The sequence below is a fragment of the Urocitellus parryii genome, chromosome 1 (genome assembly GCF_045843805.1).
Source record: "Urocitellus parryii isolate mUroPar1 chromosome 1, mUroPar1.hap1, whole genome shotgun sequence".
NCBI lineage: Eukaryota > Metazoa > Chordata > Mammalia > Rodentia > Sciuridae > Urocitellus > Urocitellus parryii.
Window position 1 is genome coordinate 167,806,858 of NC_135531.1, and position 19,599 is coordinate 167,826,456.

A 19,599-nucleotide genomic window follows, 5' to 3' on the forward strand; every position below is an offset into this window, starting at 1 on the left:
TGTATTTGTGTGCGTGTGTGTGTGCGCGCACGCGCGTGCACGTACATAGTCATGCACATGCTTGTCTTTTCCACACTACACTTTGCTCCCTAATGGAAAAGCTGTCATGTCCCTGAAGTTCTCCTTCTTTTGTTGTACTGGGGTTTTGTTAAAGAAAAAAAAAATTATTCTGACAATGTTTAAAAGACTCTTTATTGGAACATGTTGCAATGGAAGTGTTTCCTTAGTGCAGAAATGGGGCTCCCTCCAAACGCAGCAGAGGCAGGCAGGGACACACTGTGGCTGAGAGGATGGAAACCATGTAAGGGGAAACTTGGAGGGAAGGGGGCTTCCAGCTAAACTGGCCCAGCAGGGTACCCCCACCCAAAAGGCAGATCAGGATTAGACACCAAAGGAGGAAAGGAGGGCTTGACCTAGTACCCAAGTGGGGCTATTCAGTAGGATTCTCTTTGAAGACTGGGTGGGTAGGCTGAAGATAACCCAGGGCTAGGGTCAGGCTGAAGGATGGGTTGGAGGGGCCCTGTGGCATTTAGCTAAAAAGGGTCCTTGTAGTTTCCAGGAGGCATTTCTGCCTGTTATTAAGGAATCTAAAAATAACAGCTGCCGTGTGTGGTGGCACCTGTAATCCTAACAACTGAGGAGGCTGAGGCAGGAGAATCACTAGTTTGAGACCAATCTTAGCATCTTTGTTGAATCCCTCAGCAGCTTAGTGAGACCTTGTTTCAAAAAATAAAAAGGACTGGGGATGTAGCTCAATGCTAAAGCACTCCAGGTTTAATCCCCAGTATCAAAAATAAATTTTAAAATACAATAAAATGAATCAAACATCTGTCAACTCCCTAACTGGCTTTCCTCCCTCATCAGGAAATACAAGGGGGAGGACAAGGGGGAGTCTTGTTCAAATAATTCTCAAGTCAGAGTTGTGTCAGGCAGTGTGTAGAGACAGAGAGCCAGCCCAAGCACCAGGTCTGAGGCCGAGCTGCTATCCAGGAGTTTCACAGAAACCCTCACCTCATACTCCAGGAGACATGGATGCTGTGGAACTTGCCAGGAAGCTGCAGGAGGAGGCCACATGCTCCATTTGCCTAGACTACTTCACAGACCCCGTGATGACCACCTGCGGCCACAACTTCTGCCGCGAGTGCATCCAGACAAGCTGGGAGAAGAATAAAGGCAAGAAGGGGAGAAAGAAGCAGAAGGGCTCCTTTCCCTGCCCAGAGTGCAGGGAGGTGTCCCCCCAGAGGAACCTGCGGCCCAACCGCTTGCTCACCAAGGTGGCCGAGATGGCACGCCAGCATCCTGGGCTCCATAAGCGGGACCTGTGCCAGATGCACCAGGAGCCCCTCAAGCTGTTCTGCCAGGAGGACCAGACTCCCATCTGTGTTGTCTGCAGGGAGGCTCGGGAGCACCGGCTGCACAGGGTGCTGCCAGTGGAGGAGGCTGTTCAGGAGTACAAGGTGGGCACCAGGTGGGTGGCATCTGGGACAGAAGTGTGTTTGTGTGTTGGGGCTCAGGAGCAGCACTAACAGCCCCACATGCAGGATCATGTGGTGCAAGTGTCCTCTCGCTCATGGACAAAACAGGTGGTAATCAGGCCTCCATGGTCTGGGCTAACTTAGGCGTGTTGGTGTCCCTGAACACTACAGGACAATCTCCTGATTTCAGCAAAGGGGGAAATTGTAAAAGTTAAAGTCAGGGGCTGGGGATGTGGCTTAAGCAGTAGCGCGCTCGCCTGGCATGCGTGCGGGCCCGGGTTCGATCCTCAGCACCACATACAAACAAAGATGTTGTATCCGCAGAGAACTAAAAAATAAATATTAAAATTCTCTCTCTTTCCCTCTCTCTCTCTCTCTCATTCTCTCTTTAAAAAAAAAAAAAAAGATCTTAAAAAAAAAGTTAAAGTCAAAGGGGCTCAGCCTAGAGCAGTCACAGGTGAAGTGGCAGGAGGAGAGTGAGTTTCACCAGGCTTGCCTGTGTAGCTTACTCTGGGTTCTCACCTCCCACCCTATCAGGAGACCTTTGCTTTTCTCCTGATATAGGGAGAATGTCTTCCACATGGTGGTTTCCTCCCTCTTCGGGAAGAAGAAGGGACGAACCAGAGGGAGTCTTGCAGCTGCACTTTTTTTAGTTGCACTTTTTTTAGTTCCTTTAGCTCAAATGATGCTTATAGCACAGTTGTGTGTTAGGGTGTCAGGCTCTGAGGTGGGGTGCTGGGTGTTGTGCTCAGAGGTGAGTGTCAGGGTGTGGGCTCTGAACATCACTGCTGGCTTGTGTGTCATTAGGTAGTGTATCTGAACCCTATGCTTTTCCTTGGGAAGGTCTTTGGAGTCAATGCAGCTCCAGAGACTACAGTTCAGATTTTGGGCAGAGGTGGGGGAAACACTGACTCCAAGTTCTGTGGTTTTGTGTACCCTACAGTTGAAGTTAGAGGAGGACATGGGGTACCTTCGGGAGGAGATGACCAAGACAGAGAAACTGCAAGCCCAGGAAGAACAGATCTTGGCTGAATGGCAGGTAGGTGCTGGTCCAGGTGGGTCCTATAGCCCCTCTCCCACCCTTTTCCATCTCACAGGTCTCCATGTCTTACCTTTGCTCAATGGGAGATGCTGTGAAAGGCTTCCTCGTCTCCATTGCAAGGCTACAGCATGAGAAAAAAAAAAAAATCCTTCTACCCTTCTGGGTTTGGTGGCTGGCCCAGGAATTAAACCTACATACGACAGGTGAAGAGGAGGGAAGGAAGACAATTTTTAATTATATAGACATGCAAGTAGTGGGAAGGAGGAGCCTCACACAAAAATTAGATTCAGATGGTAGAGCCTTCTAGACCATTTGAAGCTTGTCAGAGGACATATTCCAACACGTTTAAAGATTTTTTTTTTTTTTAAGATGGGGTCATGCAATCTCAAAAAAAAAAAATTAATGTTCTGTAATTCAGGCTGGCCTGGCACTCCTGGGCTTAAGTGATCCTCCTGCCTCAGCCTCCCTAGGAGCTGAAATTTCAGGCTATTCCACCAGGCTCAGCTGGTTTATTTCATTCATTCATTTCAATTGGGTTGAACCCAGGTCCTCACACATACTACACAAGAGCCCCACCACCAAGCTACATCCCCAGCCCTTTTTTATTTATTTTATTTTTTGAGACTATGTTGCCCAAGTTCAAAGGCAGCAATTCTCCTACCTTAGCTTCCAGAGTAGCTGGGAATACAAGCATGCACCACCACACCTGGCTGGGTTAAAGATCTTAATTTTCTTTATCTCTGATTCTAGAATTGGGCAACATTTTGTTCCACAAAATAGGATAAGTGTGGGCTGAGCCAAGAAGATTGATTTTAAAGACTGAAAAAGAGAGAATAACACAAAAAGTGGATCGTGTTTGAAAGTCACTTTCCTGGTTAGGCAGGAATTCGGAGACAGGTCAAACAGGAAAATAACAGATTAACATCAACTTCGCCACTTTTTAAATTTGATTTTGAGGTGCTGGGGTTGTGCCCAGGCCTGGGGCATGTGAGGCAAGTGCTCTGCTACTGAGCTACATTCCAGGCTCTGGTGGCTGTTGTGTAAGAATCAACCGCACGGTTAAGAAGCCTATTGTGGAAGTTAGGCTGCAGACTCTGTAATCCTGATTTCTCAGGTCTGATAAATAGCTCTGGTGCTGAGAAACCTCAGCATGGGTAACTCCATTCTGACGTTAGCCTGCCTGTTGGGGCCCAGTACAGGAGGCTGTTCCAAAACAATGTCTTCCTGTCATTTTTATGCAACATGCCCAAGTGACCTACTTTAGGTGGAACTTCTGAACCCCATAAGCAAGAGCACATGGGTGTTTGGGTGTAGTCATTGCCCTTAGGTTCAGGGGCAACACCAGTGATGGTATGAGGACCTCTGTCCAAGTCCCTGGTTCAGTGAGGGAGCCAGGAAATAATGCAAGGAGCCATCAAGCAGGGCCATTCCGCCTGGAGCCACACCTCGTGGCTGAGTGTGGGGGGTCCCGCACCTGCAGGACAGAGTGAAGGAGAGGAGACAGCGTATCGTGGTGGAGTTTGAGAAGGTGGCCCTCTTTCTGGTGGAAGAAGAGCGGAGGCTCCTCCAGGCTCTGAAGGAGGAAGAGGAGGCAATGGCGGCGAGGCTGCAGGACAGCAAGGCCTGCCTGGACCAGCAGGGCCACTCCCTTGACCTGCTGCTGATGCAGCTGGAAGACCGAAGCCATCGGGAGCCCCTCCAGATGCTGCAGGTGAGACCAGCAGGGCTGCCATGGCAAACACAGGTGGAACCTCTTGTATCAGAAATGCGGGGACCCAGGACCATTTCAGATGCCAGATCTTTTTGGATGTGGGATTATTTGCATAGACATAATGAGATATCTTGGGTCAGGATCCCTGTCTAGACAGAAAATGCATTTGTTTTACTAAAGGTGGTTTTGTACAGTATTTTTAGTGCACTTGCATTTTAACTGTGACCTACCCCATGAGGACAGGTATGGAATGTCCTACTGTAGTGTCAGGTCAGCACTCAGAAAAGAGTAAGATTTGGGAGCATTTCAAATTTCAGATTATCGATGCTAAACCTGTACCAATGGCTTAAAAAACACAAGTTTACTCTCACAGTCCTGAGGCTGAAGTCTGGGGTCGAGGTGTGGGTGTGTTGGCTCCTCCTGAGGCCTCTCCCCTGGGCTTGTAGAGGGCCCTCTGCTCCCTGTCCTCCCCTGGTCATCTTCTGTGTGTCTGTGTCATGATCTCTTATGAGGATACCAGTCAGGTTGGATCAGAGGCCACCCACCCCACTGAATTGTCTCCAAATACAGATGGCCCTGCTAAATGTTTTCGATTCTGACATTTCAATTTTAAGGTGGTGCAAAAGCAACTGCATTCAGTAAAAATGGAGCTTTGCATTTTGAATCTGGGTCTTTTCCGGGGCTGGCAATATCCTGCTTTTTTGATACTGCTGTGGCAGTAGTGAGCTGTAGCTCTGTCACCCCAGGAGGCCAAGAGTGAGCCAGTCTGCAGCACAAAGCTGCACTGCTCAGCTGGGGTGCTAGCCAGTCAGGTGTGCTAACTGCACTTTCCTCTTATGGAATCTTCAGTTTTCAATGACTCATCACCAGCCTAGGATCATTCCAAGTAAGATCCTGGGGACTAGGACTTCCAACTTATGAGACTGATCCCTTCCAGGCCCAGGGATTTGGTCTGGGGCCCCTGGCATCCACATGGGCAACTGGGGCGAGGACTCACTGTCACCTTGTAGGGGAGGCACACTGGCTAGCATGTACTCTGGGACCTTTTGTGGACAAGCACAATCACAGGGCTACAGGAATGTGCTGTGTGCTATAGCCTTGGCTGTGTCCAAGGGACAACATGTGCTGATGTGTGGTAATGGCTCATCGAGTACATGGAGTGACTAGAATCTATGGCAAAAAAACATTTCACTGTGGACCTTGAGACACCCCCCAACACACACACACACACACACACACACACTTACAGAACTGAAGCTGGATCATGCAGGATCCCAGGTGTCTGATGTGGGTAGAGGGAGTGTGTTGGGTTAGGTGAAGCAGATGGTCTCCTTATAGGAATAGGAGGGAGGATACCAAGGGGGTAGGGCTTGATTTCCAGCAGAAAATCACATCCCTGGTCTGCCCCAAAGAAGTGGCCCACAGATGGAGGGACAGAGGGGAGAGTACAGCTGCAGCCCACGATGGGTCCCACCTGCACACCATCCCTAGCTCTCCTCCTTGTTGTTTGCAGGACATGAAGGATGCCTTGGACAGGTATGCTATGCAGTGCAATGCAGGTGGTGGCGGAGGTGGGTGAGGGAGGCCTTGACATGGACCCAGAGGGGACAGCGAGTCTGTGTTTACTGGAGGAAGAAAAACCTGAGCGTGCAGTACCCTGAGGTGGCCCTACCCACGGCGCTCAAGACTGTGTGCAGGGTTCCCGGGCAGATAGAGATCCTCAAAGGTTTCCAAGGTAAGGGAGCCCAGGTGGGGACCCAGATCCATCCCATTCCCGCTGGTAATGCCCGACCCCACCCTCCATGATAGGGCTAGAGATGCTGATGGGGGTCTTGGGCTGCATTGTGTGGTCAGATTCAGCCCTGCCCTTCCACCTAGTCAACTTACTGGTTGTCATATTTGGATTAAGCTCCCCTTTACCCTCATTTACACGTGGCCACCAAGAGTCACATGTCAGGGGGGATGGGGCCATTAGATAACCCTGACTCACAGCTGGACTCAAGGAGGGGAGGCATTGAGGAGCCAGGGAGAAGTGGGGCCACTTAGCCACAGCCGCCATCTGCCCCACCACACCTGGGGCTGTGCCCTTCCACCTTTGACCTCATGTCTGCCTGGGCCTGTCTACAGAGGATGTACTGCCGGACCCCACCTCCGCATACCCGTATCTCCTCCTATATGAGAGCCGTCAGAGACGTTACCTGAGCCACCTGCCAGAGAGCAGCGCCCCCCAGAGCAAGGACAGGTTTATGGCCTACCCTTGCGCTGTGGGCCAGAAGAGCTTCTCCTCAGGGAGGCACTACTGGGAAGTGGGCATGAACCTCACCGGGGATGCACTCTGGGCCCTCGGTGTGTGCAGAGACAATGTGAGCCGCAAGGACAGGGTGCCGAAGTCCCCCGAAAATGGGTTCTGGGTGGTGCAGCTGTCTAAGGGGAAGAAGCCCTTGTCCACAGTGCCCCCTGCACCCCCGGTCACACTCATGGAGCCTCCCAGCTACATGGGCATCTTCCTGGACTTTGAGGCCGGGGAGGTGTCCTTCTATAGTGTGAACGATGGGTCCCACCTGCACACCTACTCCCAAGCCACCTTTCCCGGGCCCCTGCAGCCGTTCTTCTGCTTGGGGACTCCCAAATCGGGCCAGATGGTCATCTCCACGGTGACTCTGTGGGTGAAAGGGTAGGCTCAGGCATGGGGTGGGGCAGAGGTCCTGCGGGGCTACCTGGGTCTCCTCAGAAGGGTCCTTCCTTTGCTTGCCATGGCCACCTGCCAGGCTCCTCCATGTGACTCAGAGTCATCCACTATGCAAACCCTCAAAGTATAACCATGATTAAAGGGGTCAAATGTTGAGACTGCATTGACAGATGCTTCCAAGAGGGAACTGTGGAAAGAAAGTCAGGGCATTTCCTAGTGACCACTGTGTAAACACCAGCACAACAGCAGTCTAGTGTGTGTGTGTGTGTAGCTGTACTTCACCCCAAATTTACTAACTACTTGTGTCCTGGCTTCCTGGGGCCTTCTTCCACTATGGGGTCCTTTACCGGAAAAAAGAGGGGGTAGGGGGGTGGATTTGAGAAGGGCTGAGCCCCTAAAAAGCCTCAGCTGACCACCCTATCCTTCTGGCCCCCTTAAGTTGCATAAGAAACAAAATCCAAAAACGATAAGGATAATTTGGGGGGTTTCTTCTCCCCTTCAGCCAACGCGTTCCTAACAGTCCCTCTCCAAGAACAGTCACCAGCGCCCCCAGAATTCCATACTACAGACACTCCTGGCGGGGATAAAGGGGTGCCCCTGGAACCACGCAACTCCAGGATGGTTTCTATTGTGGGCGCGGAAGGGAGAAGGTCGTGGCACGATACTCTCTTCCACTCCCATCCTAACACTCCCACGGTGGCCCGCCCCGGAACGCGTGCGGAGCCTGGTGCGTCCAACGACATAGGTCCCGGGTTAAGAGTGCGAGTTTCCCGGTCCGGAGGTGGCGGTGTGTGCATAGCCCCGCCCTGCACCTGCACGCGCTCTGCACCCCACTCCTGGCCCCGGGAACCCAAGCCGCTGGGACACCGGTCGCAGTGCCTGGTCACCCAAGGACACACCCAAGTCTGTCCGGGCCGCGTGACAGACTACCGCCAATCTGCAGCAAAAGCGGGTGGTTCCAAAAAAAAAAAAAAAAAGTCCGTTTCCTGTTTCCGCCGTGGTTCCGCTTCCTGCCGACGTCCCGGTGCCCCACTGCCCCAGCGGCTTGGCGCTCCGGCCCAGGCCGCCCGACCCGGCGGAGAGCGCGCCATGGCCGCCCCTGACCTGTCCACCAACCTCCAAGAGGAGGCCACCTGCGCCATCTGCCTCGACTACTTCACTGACCCGGTGATGACCGACTGCGGCCACAACTTCTGCCGCGAGTGCATCCGGCGCTGCTGGGGTCAGCCCGAAGGCCCGTACGCCTGCCCTGAGTGCCGCGAGTTGTCCCCGCAGAGGAACCTGCGGCCCAACCGCCCGCTCGCCAAGATGGCCGAGATGGCGCGGCGCCTACATCCGCCATCGCCCGTCCCTCAGGGCGTGTGCGCCGCGCACCGCGAGCCGCTGGCCGCCTTCTGCAGCGACGAGCTGCGCCTGTTGTGCGCGGCCTGCGAGCGTTCTGGGGAGCATTGGACGCACCGCGTACGCCCGCTGCAGGACGCGGCCGACGACCTCAAAGTGCGTCCCTTGTGCGGAGTGGGGCACGGCCTGGCGGGGTGTGGGGGTGGGAGCGCAGCCTGTTCCGGGGCGGGGAAGCTCTAGGCGAAGCCTGTCCTGGTTGGGAGGAGGGCACTGGGTTGCCTGGCCTCTTGAGCACAGTCGCGGCTGGGGGACTGAGGGGAGCTGGGTGGGGTGGTTTCGGGACAGCTAGGAGGCACATCCTATCCCAGCCCTTGGAGAATTGGAACGGCAGTCACGCCGGGGTAGGGGACTCAGGAGGCTGCTGACCAGTTCTTGTGAGGATAGTGGGGTTCCTGGTGGCCTCCGGGAGCCGCGGGTCCCTTGTGAAGGAGTCCAAAGCAAGGGAAAACAGAAGAGAAGGTGTGGGCCTATTGCCCTAGGTGAACTCCTGCTGGCGGACTCGTGGGGCAAGTGCAGAGATCTGCTTTGGGGCCACTGCTGGGTCCTGGGGAAAATGAGGGGACAAAGGCATTGTTTGCCTGGGTCCTTCCATGACTGCCCTGGATTTCTAGATGGAGTAGTGGGGACCTTTTTTCCATGTGTTGATGGACCTCACCCACCTTCTTTCCCCACGTCTTTCTGGTTTAAACCAAACAAACCCATATTGAAGAGTCTCAGGGCTTCTGGTTTCCTAGGTATTGAAAAGATGGGTCAAAGTTTAAAAGTTTTGTGCCATGCTGAAGGTGGAATCCGTGCCCTTGGGGATACTAGTCAACCCCCACCCTAGCCCTCAGGCTTCTTGGCTGCATCTTGCCAATTTGTGCATCTGCTAACAAGTACATCAAGTCTACCTTGAGCTGATGTTTGGGTCAATACTCAGCCCCATGTCACCATCAGGGCAGGAAAGTGGGGCAGCATGGCCAGCCCACTCCTATAGTGGATGAGTATGTGGATCAAAGTAAACACATCCTTAAGGAGACTTAGAACAACCCAAACTGGAGCCACCAAGTCACTTATTTATAGAACTCGCTGTTCAGTGGTGCACAGAACTAAGAAAAAGTGGAAATGAGAAGTTGGGATCAAGGGCAGAGCAATATAATTAATTATACTGGTCCCAGGTCTTTTGATGATGCTAAGGGCTTGGAGGAAAAGCACTGGAAGTCAAGGGTCCTAGCTGTTGCAGGCTGCCTGAACAACCCTGGCCAGGGCAGCTCATGTGTCACCACATGTACAGCTCCCAGTTCTGCAGGCCAGAAGCCCAAGGTCACGGTGATACCGCTGTTGGCCGACGAGTCCTTGCTTCCCCAATGTTGAAGAATAACACCAAAGAAGCACGTGGATGCAAGGTCAGAGTAGAAATTAGAAGTTTATTAAAGGACAGCAGAAAAGACTTCTCTGGGAGGAAGAAGAGGACCCAAGAGGTGGAATTCATGGAAGTGCGGTTGTCTCCCCTTTTTATAGTTTGGCGATGGAATGTAGGTTGGAAGGCCCGAAGGGGTGGGACACTGGTAATCTCCCACCCCACACCCAGGAAGGACTTCATTATCACTTCTTGGGATGGGCTATCTCCAAATCTGTTGGGGGCTGTTTCCTGGGTTCCATTAACATTTCTTTGGGGTGGACTTTGGCCTAGGGCCTTTCTGGGACTTCATTAACATTCCATGAGTTGTCCTGCATTCCCCCTCCCCCCAATCATTCTCAGCATGGCCTCCATTTTAGATTTCACTGATATTAGACCCGATTTACCTAACTACACTGACTACCTAATTTTAAATCTGGCTTCAACAGTGTGGCACATTTCTATCTGGTGAGGGCTGCTTCTGCTTCTGGTTGCCCTGTATACTCACATGGAGAAGGGGTAGAGGGTTACTGGGGTCCCTTTATAAGGGCACTGATCCCATCGTGAGGCTCCCATCTCATGACCTCATCACTTTTCGGAGACCCCACCTCCCGACACCATCATCTGGGGTGAGGATTCTAATCTCTGAATTTGGGAGATGTACACATGCGGACCACAGCATCTGACTTAGCACAGGTCTTTATGAACCAACAGGTTGTAAAGAAGAGAAGGGGAGGGAGGCTTGGAGAGTGAGCTGGGTGCTTCCAGAGCCAGCTTGGTAGAGGGGAGGGAAGGACACTGTCCTGTTCAAGGAACCTGAACACGCAGAGCACTCTGCAAAAGTGAGCAGGGCCTGGGGTAGGGCAACAGGGTTGAGAACCAGACGTCTAGCCCCATGTGAGGAAAAACAACTTGGCCTTGACCATTGATTGATAGGGGAAAAGGGGGTCTCAGCCAGGGTGGCCAGAGGAGGATGCTGACCATGGAATCACACTGTTCTCTGGGCAGAGTTCAGTCTGTGCTCCCAGGAGGAACTTGGGACGAGGTCAGGTGTGAAAGGGCAGATTCCCATGTGCAGGCATGGGCCCTGCCTGATGTGTCCCAGTGCTGGGCTGGGGTCCATGGCTCTGCCTGGTCTGTCTCCCCAGGGGAAGCTGGAAAAGTCCCTGGAGCACCTGCGGAAGCAAATGGAAGATGCCCTGCTGTCCCAGGCCCAAGCAGAGGAGACCTGTGCCTTGTGGCAGGCAGGTGCCAGGCTGTGGGCTCCTGGGAGATGGGTCAGCAGGTGGGGGTGGAGGATCTGGTGGTCATTGCTGTGGCCTGGCCTCACTGGGACCAGGCCAAGGTGGGTGAGGGAGGACTGACTCTAAGAGTCAAGTAGAATGCCTTGGTTGTAGCGGGGTGTCTTGTCCCCCTGTATCCCTGCTGGGGTCCTGGCACACTTGTGATGGTAGATTGCGGGTGGGAGGAATGAAGCATGAGAGGAGGCCCAGGAATAGATCTGGAAGTCAGTGAGGAGCTGGACATGGAGAGACCCCAGGTGGTGTGTTTAGGGGTCAAGGATGATGGTGTTGGGCCTTGAAGGTGGATTTAGGGTGAGGGTGGGTCCAGATGGCAGGTTTGGGACCCTGGTGCCAGCAGTGGTCTGGCTTAGTCAGCTGAGCTGTCCTGCTGTCCATCCCCCGCCCCCTACCCTGCAGAAAATGGTGGAGAGCCAACGGCAGAACGTGCTGGGTGAATTTGAGCGCCTGCGCCGCCTGCTGGCTGAGGAGGAGCAGCAGCTGCTGCAGAAGCTGGAGGAGGAGGAGCTGGAGGTGCTGCCCCGGCTGCGTGAGGGCGCTGCAAGGCTGGGCCAGCAGAGTGCTCAGCTGGCCACGCTCATCACAGAGCTGGAGGGCCGCTGCCAGCTGCCGGCTCTGGGACTTCTTCAGGTGAGCGAGCCCCAGGCTGGCGTGCACGTGGCTGGAGACTGGATTACCTGAGGGGTGGAGTGCGAGAGTGCAGGCAGTGTGGGGCAGAGGTGACCCAGGACTCAGGTTGGTCTGTGAGGGCTGGGACCTGCTGTCCCCCACTGTGAAATGTTGCAGGGCCAAGAGAGGTGCCCAGCCGTTCTCCCACCCCACGCCCAGTGTAGAAGAAAGATTGTTTTTTCCTCCCTGCACCCAGATGATCTCTTAGGTACAGTCTTCTCTTGTATCTGGGAGACACTGAAATCCACCTGGCTGCAGTTCCCTGCCATGTAATATTGTATAACAGCTGCATGGTCCCCCGTGTGTTTAAGTGGTCTCTAGTGACATACAGCACCTGCTGTATGGAAACGTAGTGTAAATGCAGGGAAAACGCTGGTGTGCCTTCAAGTATAGACATGATTTGTTTTTTGCAAAAGTTTTCAACTCACTATTGGTTGAATCCGCAGACGCAGAACCGGTGCATGGGGAGGGTCAAGTGCACTCTGCAAGAACCTGCCATTTATCTTCAGTTTTCTCAGGCTCCCCAGGGCAGCTGCTCTGTGGACATAGCAGAGTGGGCTTTGCTTGGCCTGTCCCATGACATGTGTGGCCCTGGAGAACACTCCTGCTCCTCTGCTTCTGGCTGCCCTGGATCACCCTCGCCCATCTTTGCCTGGACTCCCCATAGGGGCTCCTGTGTTCTCAGCAGGAAGTCCATGCCCCTTGTCCTCTGTCCCCACCACTGGGCACTTGAGTATCTCCACTCTGGCCTGCTGGCTTAGTCTGTTGTAGCAGAGTACCTGAGATGGTAATTTATGAAAAAGAGGTGTGAAGAGGTTTACTTTGGCTTATAGCCTGGAGGCTGAGAGGTCCAAGGTTGGTGGGTGCATCTGGAAACAACCTTCTTGCTGGTGGGGAATCTGCTGACACTCATGATCCAATGCCCTCTGGAAGGCCCCACCTCCTGACACCTAATAGAGTGGTCAAGTTCAATTCCAATGGGGATGTTTGAACCATGGCAGGTGCTCCCATGTGTTTTGGGAGAGCTGGTTCTGCTCTGAACCTGGCCTTCTCTTGCCATCTTCCCAAACCAGAACACTTGGCATGCCCTTCCCCACTGTCTTGGTGGCAGGTCAGTTGACCCTAAAAGGCTTGACCATTGCTTTGGGACCTGCTGGTCTTTCCATAGGCTCCATGCCTGAGCCTCCCTGGCTGTCAAGTAGTGGTGACTGCTGAGTGGCCCATGCGGGCTGGAGTCGGGACTCGGTGGACTTTTCTGTAGGAGAGGCCATGGGTGGCCAGCAGGCAGGGCTCTTGCCTTCCATGGGGCAGCCTGCTGGCAAGGAGCCTCCCACTCCAGGTGGCTCTTTCAGGGACAGGGAGAGGTGTCTAGAGGACACTGAACCTGACCCTGTGTGTACCCTGAGCGGCCAGAGGGTTGGAGCCTGTGCAACAGGACTAGCTCAGGAGAAGATGCTGGTCGGTAAAGCAGGGGTCCGCTGTCCAGAAGGCTGAGGAACCCTTGTGGAGGACTGACAGGTTTGTTCCTTAAATTTCTTTAGGTTCATAAAACTCTTGGTTTTTAGCCAGCAGGTAAATGCACACATTTATGGGGTACAGTGTTGTATCTTGATACTTTGTGTTGTGTATTTTTTTAAGTTGGGGTAACTTGTCTGTCCATCACTAGGTCCAGTTGTCTTTTCTTTGTAGTGAGACCATGGAAAACCTCTCTGCCAGCTACTTCAAAATATTCAGCATGATACTGTGAACCACACTTACCCTCCTGAGATCCTGAACATCAAAATGTCAAGAAGGCTATAGGAGGAAGGGGTGATCAGAAAGGCGGGTGCACACGGATTGTGGGGAGGGCCAGGCTTTCACCAGGCAGCCCACCTACGGCCTCCTTCTCCACCTGTCCCCTCTCTTGCTCCTCCTTCCCACTTACCTGCTGCCTACCTGTTCCCCTCAGTCAGGAGGTTGCCAGCACCTGGGGAATGTCACCTATTGCCTCAGGGACAGATGCCCTTTGGTGAAGGGGAAGGACCTTGGTGACTTGAACCCACCCCTGGGTCCGGCTGCCCTCCAGGACTCCTCAGTGGCCTATTTTGCGGTGCAGTGAGTTTCCTAAATGGACGTGTCTGTGTCACACCCCTAGGGGTACAGACCCCTCCCTTTTGCAGCCCTGCCCAGGCCACATGACCACCAGGACAGCTGTGCCCTGCTGCTGTGTGCTCACCAGCCTGCACATGCCCAGGCCCTTGCATGTCTATCTTCCAGCCTGTGCCAGTTGGTCTGCCTGGGGCCTCATGACCCTCCAGGAGTCTCCCTTTCCCGTCCAGGTCTGTGTGACCTGTTGCCCTTAACAGTTACCTCCTTGTGTGAGAGAGACTGCCTCTGTCTGCCCCACCTGCAGGGAGCCTGGGACCTGGGCGAGCTGGCCTCCAATAACTGGGTGTGTGACTCACCTGGGGCTGCCACATAAAGTCCAGACTGTGCCTTAAGTAAGTGACAGGTTTGTGTTCTCATAACCCTGGAGACTGGAAGTCCATGGTGTCAGCAGGTTGGACGTGTTGACTCAATTTCTGTGGCTATGAAACACTTGAGGCGGGTACTTCATGAAGAGAGATGATTGCTTAACTCATGATTTTGGAGGCTGAAAGTCCAAATCACCCAGCATGGCTCTGTGGGGCCCCTTGGAGTGTCACATAACGGCAGACGTGACAACACTAGCACATCCAGGGGAGAGGCTGCAGGAAAGCAGAAAGCAGGATGGGGAGGCTCCACCAAGGGTCAGGCCCGCCTTCCAGGTCCACCCTGCCAGCTGCACATATGAGGTCCCTACCTGGGCCCTCAGGAACACACACCATAGCCAGACCATGGCCGCACACGCCTCCTGGCACCATCTTCCCGTGCCCTCCATGGTCAGCACTCTTGTGTGTCTTGTGTCCTGATCTCTTCTTGCGGGCACATGACCCGCATTGGGTAGGGGCCCACACTAATAACTGTTTCAATTTCACTTCCTCTTAAAAGTCTGTTGAAGGCTGGTCCCCACTGCAGCACGTGGGGGCTTCTGGGAAGTGGTGGGATCCCAAGGGCTCCGACCTCACTGTGGAGTGATCAGGTGATGGTTTGTCAGTGCTGGCATTACAGGGAGGTGCTGGTGAGCGCAGGAGGGAGCCTGGTTGGAGGGTGCAGGTGCCCGAGGTTGTACCTGGAAGGGTGTCACTGGTCCCCAGCACTCCCCCACCCCCATCTGTCTGTCTGCCTGCTTCCCAGCTGCGGTCAACTGACACCTTTCCTCCACCACACCCTTCCATCATGGTGTCCTCTCTCACCCCAGGCCTGAAGTAACAGAGCCACCCAGTGTGACCCAAACCTCTGAGACTGAGTCCAAATGAATCTCTAGGTTGCATGTGTTGTTTTGTTTTGTTTTGCTTTTTTAGTTGTAGATGAACAAATGCCTTTATTTTGTTTACTTATTTTTATATGGTGCTGAGGATGGAACCCAGTGCCTCACACATGCAAGGCGAACGCTTACTGCTGAGCCCCAGCCCCTCTATGTTGTTTCCTGTCGCTGTGATGGGTAGCTGATGAGCATCCCGCTTCTCCAGATACTTGGAGGTCCCAGGGGTCAGGACTTCAGCGTTGCATTTGGGGGGCAGAGGGCAGGGGTCTGCCTTGATGTTGAGTATGCTGCTATCACCTGTCAGCCTAAGACACAGGCAAGAGGAGCGTCCAGGAGGAAAGTAGAGCTAGGGCCCTGGGGGGTGGCAGGGCAGAGCCGGAGGCCTGAGGCACCGCAGGGTGGGTTCCTGGTGGCGAGACACCCATACACAGTGCCACCCGTTTCTAGAAGCCTGGACACAGGCCCTGCCAGCCCCTGGCACGTGTAGGGATGGGGGACACACTCTCCTTCATGTTCTCTGCTCAAGTGTCCAGGCCTCTGCCCAGCATCTCATGGCACATGCTCAGGGTGGTTTTCTGAGCCCAGTGCTGTCTCTGCTGCCCCGGACCAGGTGGCAGGTGTTAGTACTGAGCATGTGTTTTTTCTCTTTTTTATAGGACATCAAGGATGCCCTGCGCAGGTATGAGCCCTTGCCTCACCCAGGGCAGGTGGCAGGGGGTGGGGTGGGGCCTACCTGCTGGCCATGGTGGTAAAATGGGCTGCTTCCCACAGGGTTCAGGATGTGAAGCTGCAGCCCCCAGAGGTGGTGCCCATGGAGCTGAGGACCGTGTGCAGGGTCCCGGGGCTGGTAGAGACTCTGCGGAGGTTTCGAGGTGGGTAGCTGACCCTGGGAGGAGGCTGCTGAGAGTCCAGGTGACCAGTGAGACCAGCAGTTGGCACACCCAGCCGTCTGCAGTGTTCTGGACACCAGCAAGGTGTCCCAGTGACTCAGCTCAGCTCTGACCATCTCCCTGGAGTTCCGCAGACCCCACAGGTTAAAGGCTCAGCCCCTTGGCATGCAGGTGGCATCCATAGTTCTGACCTGCCTGCTATAGATCAGAATTCCCGTGACCCCTGCCTCACGTGAGATAATTTGCCTCAATAGATCACAAAACTCAAGGGAACATGGGGATGGAAGACATGGGTAGCCCGAGGTTTGGGGAAGGGTGCGGGTGCTCCGTGCCCTCTCCGAGCACCATCCTCCTGACACCTAGGAAGGTTCCAGCCTGGAACTTGCCCCCCACTGCTCAGGGCCCTTCCCAGAGCTCGCTCCTGGTCATTGGTCATTGGTGATGAGCTCAGCTCCTCCCCTGCCTAAAGGGCAGTCGGTAGACATGCCTGGACATTCGGTCTTCTGGGCCCTGGACTCCACGGGGCTGTCTAGGACCCACCTGGGCCATGACAGGAGCACCTCTGTGCTGGGCCCCGCCTGGCCTGGAGGTGGACACTCAAAGACTACCTGGTGGGGATAGCTACCCTCTAGTCCCAGAGAGGGGTCTTTATGTCACTCTGGGTGTGGCCTGGTCCAGCAGAGCCCAGTGAGGAAGCTGGGCCATAGCTCACAGACTCGGATTTGGGATTAAAAGATGGGATGTAAAAAGCACTCAGGATTTCCTACATCATGTGATGTAGAAATGGGGAGCAGTTTCTAAAACATTCTGAATCATGACCAGAAGTGACTAGGTGAGGTTTTTCCAGGGAGGTCAGTAGTCTCTTGAGGAAAGCTGATCCCTTTAGCAGGCTGTGAGGGTGGATGAACCTTGGGTGGACAGCACATAGGTTGATGGGTGGGTTTTGCCAGCAGGGCCAGAGCAGGGGTTCCTGCCTTGGAGACCACCATGCCTGGTGACCTCCAGCTTCTCTCTTCAGGGGATGTGACCCTGGACCCGGACACCGCCAACCCTGAGCTGGTCTTATCTGAGGACAGGAGGAGCGTGCAGCGAGGTGACCTGCGGCAGGCCCTGCCCGACAGCCCTGAGCGCTTTGACCCTGGCCCCTGTGTGCTAGGTCAGGAACGCTTCACCTCGGGCCGCCACTACTGGGAGGTAGAGGTGGGGGATCGCACCAGCTGGGCCCTGGGTGTGTGTAGAGAGAATGTCAACCGCAAAGAGAAGGGGGAGCTGTCCGCTGGCAATGGCTTCTGGATCCTGGTCTTCCTGGGGAGCTACTTCACCTCCACGGAGCCGGCCTTCTCTCCGCTCCGGGACCCTCCTCGGCGCGTGGGGATCTTTCTGGACTATGAGGCTGGACACCTCTCATTCTACAGCGTGACTGACGGGTCCCTGCTGTTCATCTTCCCGGAGACAACCTTCTCTGGGACACTCAGGCCCCTGTTCTCGCCTCTCTCTAGCAGCCCCACCCCTATGACCATCTGTCAGCTGAAAGGCAGGCCAGGGGACACCCTGGTTCCCCAGTGACTGATGCTCTCAGGAAGGCCCCGCACCTCCCCAGGGCCCTAGTCATGGACTCTGGGTTTCTCGGCCATGTGGGGACCCTGGAGGAGGGGAGTATGTCCTGAGTGGTAGGAAGAACATATAGTGCCTTCTGAGTGCTCCAGGCCCTGGCTCTGGGGACTGCATCAGGGTGCAGGTGGGCTCTCCTCCCTGTGGGCCCTCCATAGGCCCCCTGAACCCTCTGTACCAGCGTCTCTGGCCTCGAGTTCCAAGAGCTTGGTGAGCCTGGCTGGAAGTGTACAGTAGGCCCTATCCTAGCCCCGGAAGCTCCCTGAACCCCAGCTCAGTGAAGATGCTGGGCAAGGCCATGGGGAGCCCTCCAGCCCCTCAAGGCTTGGTGCCATGAATTGGAGGGCTCTGGATAGGGATGAGGGGACAGCAGACAGAGCCTTCAGGGAGGGGATGGCCTGGGCAGGAAGTGAGGGGACCCGCCTGGTGACAGGTTGTACACGCTCTATATGCAGGATGCCTGTTGAGCTGGTGAGTGGCGCTCCAGGTGATATTCCCTGGCTTCGCCCTCACACATGCTTCCCTGGCCTAGTGGCCTCCTGCTGGTGGCTGTGCAAGCAACCCCTGTGCACCTCCCCAGGCCTCCTGGCCCGCAACAGGATAGCAGTGACCCCAGGAGAACCCCAGGATTGCTTTTGTATTAGATTGGTATTTTATTCCTGTTTTATTTATTGTAATGACAGTGTTTCCACCCTAAATAAACTTTGACTACATTGCCACCTGCTTCTCCTGTGGGTGAAGAATGGGAACCCAATGGGGCCAGGCTCCAGGGACTACCACAGCCAGGACTGACCCTGGGTCCTCCCCAGCTCTCAGGCGTGACCGACCTTGGTGAATGTTTCCCAAGTGCCTGTGATTGAGTACTCTGCTGTTCCTGTTGGACATGTGTTGTGCAACATGCAATGATAAAATCAAGGTAATCAGTGTTTCTGTCTCCTCCAATATTTACCATGGCTGAGCACTGGGAAGCTAATCGCTGGGGAAAAGCGAAAGGTAGCCATGGTGAGTTGTCATCTGCCCCCAGCTTGAGAGGCTGTTGTTGAAGACAGGCGCACTGGTTCCCTGAGCAGGGCCTGCACTGCAGCTGGTGGTGTGGACAGAATGGGAACTGGGCAGACAGGCCGCAGCCTGGAGCCTCTAGACTGGAGGCAATCCGCCAGGCCCCTTGGGGGGACACTGCTCTGCTCTGAAGAGTTGTTCTTTGTTTTCTTTAAGTCCACTCTGTTGCTCTAACAAGCTCAGTTCTCATGGTTCTCTTTTCCAGGGTTATCATTTTCTGCTTTTAATTCTGAACTGTTTGTGTCATTTGATCTGAAGTGTGTGTATCTTGTAAACAACACTGTGGTTTGTTTGTTTGTTTGTTTGTTTCCATTCAGTGCCAATCTCTGCCTTTTAAAAAATCACATTTAAAAAATTTAATTTCCATGGGCCATGTCTGACTTTCACCTAGAGCACCACGCGCTCTTGCCTGGGTTACGTTGCATGGTTTACGTACTCTAACCTTTGGCTATTTTCTCTCTATTGCATGTTTTGAGTTTATTGTCCCTTTGCCATTTTTTTTTTTTTTTTTTTGCATCAAGTAATTGTTTTCTAGTGGTCCACCTTAATCTTTTTTTTTCTATTGATGGGGATAAGGCTATCGATTGCTCTCAGGATTACAATATGAGGGAGATGTAGAAGAGCCTCGGCGTCCAGGGCAAGATGGCAAGGAGGAAGTTGGGGGCAGGTCCAGAACAAAGAGGTCTGGAAAGGGGCTTCTAGGGAGGTCAACTTCCTGGCTGACAAAAGAGCTTGTGGACGCCAGCAGGGGACCCAATTAGACAGACCTTCTGTACTTGTGCTCCTAAGTGGGGGATCCAATATAAAAACCAAAACAGACACAAGGACACAGGGGACACCAGTCAATAATAGTGAGGAGAGCGTGGGCAGGGGAGGAGATAAGGAAAGGAGGAAATTCCAGAGACCATAAAAAGAACAGGCCAAAACTCCCCACGGACTCCTGACTCGGGGCCCTTCTCTTTGGAGAAGTCTGTGTCCCCTGCTTTTG

General features: G+C 54.0%; 2 protein-coding genes across 2 annotated transcripts; both read left to right on the forward strand.

The window, feature by feature from the left end:
- Positions 1-1,017: 1,017 nt before the first annotated feature.
- On the forward strand, positions 1,018-7,364 carry Trim17 (tripartite motif containing 17). The gene is made up of 6 exons (XM_026382183.1): positions 1,018-1,457; positions 2,419-2,514; positions 3,998-4,228; positions 5,742-5,764; positions 5,860-5,963; positions 6,356-7,364. The coding sequence occupies exons 1-6, from the start codon at positions 1,029-1,031 to the stop codon at positions 6,904-6,906; spliced, it is 1,434 nt and encodes a 477-aa protein (XP_026237968.1). The 5' UTR covers positions 1,018-1,028; the 3' UTR covers positions 6,907-7,364.
- A 156-nt stretch (positions 7,365-7,520) lies between these two features.
- Trim11 (tripartite motif containing 11) lies at positions 7,521-18,426 on the forward strand. Its single transcript, XM_026382177.2, has 6 exons — positions 7,521-8,414; positions 10,845-10,940; positions 11,397-11,627; positions 15,708-15,730; positions 15,823-15,923; positions 16,960-18,426. Exons 1-6 carry the CDS (start codon positions 7,536-7,538, stop codon positions 17,505-17,507), a joined length of 1,878 nt encoding a protein of 625 aa, XP_026237962.1. The 5' UTR covers positions 7,521-7,535; the 3' UTR covers positions 17,508-18,426.
- Positions 18,427-19,599: the final 1,173 nt, after the last annotated feature.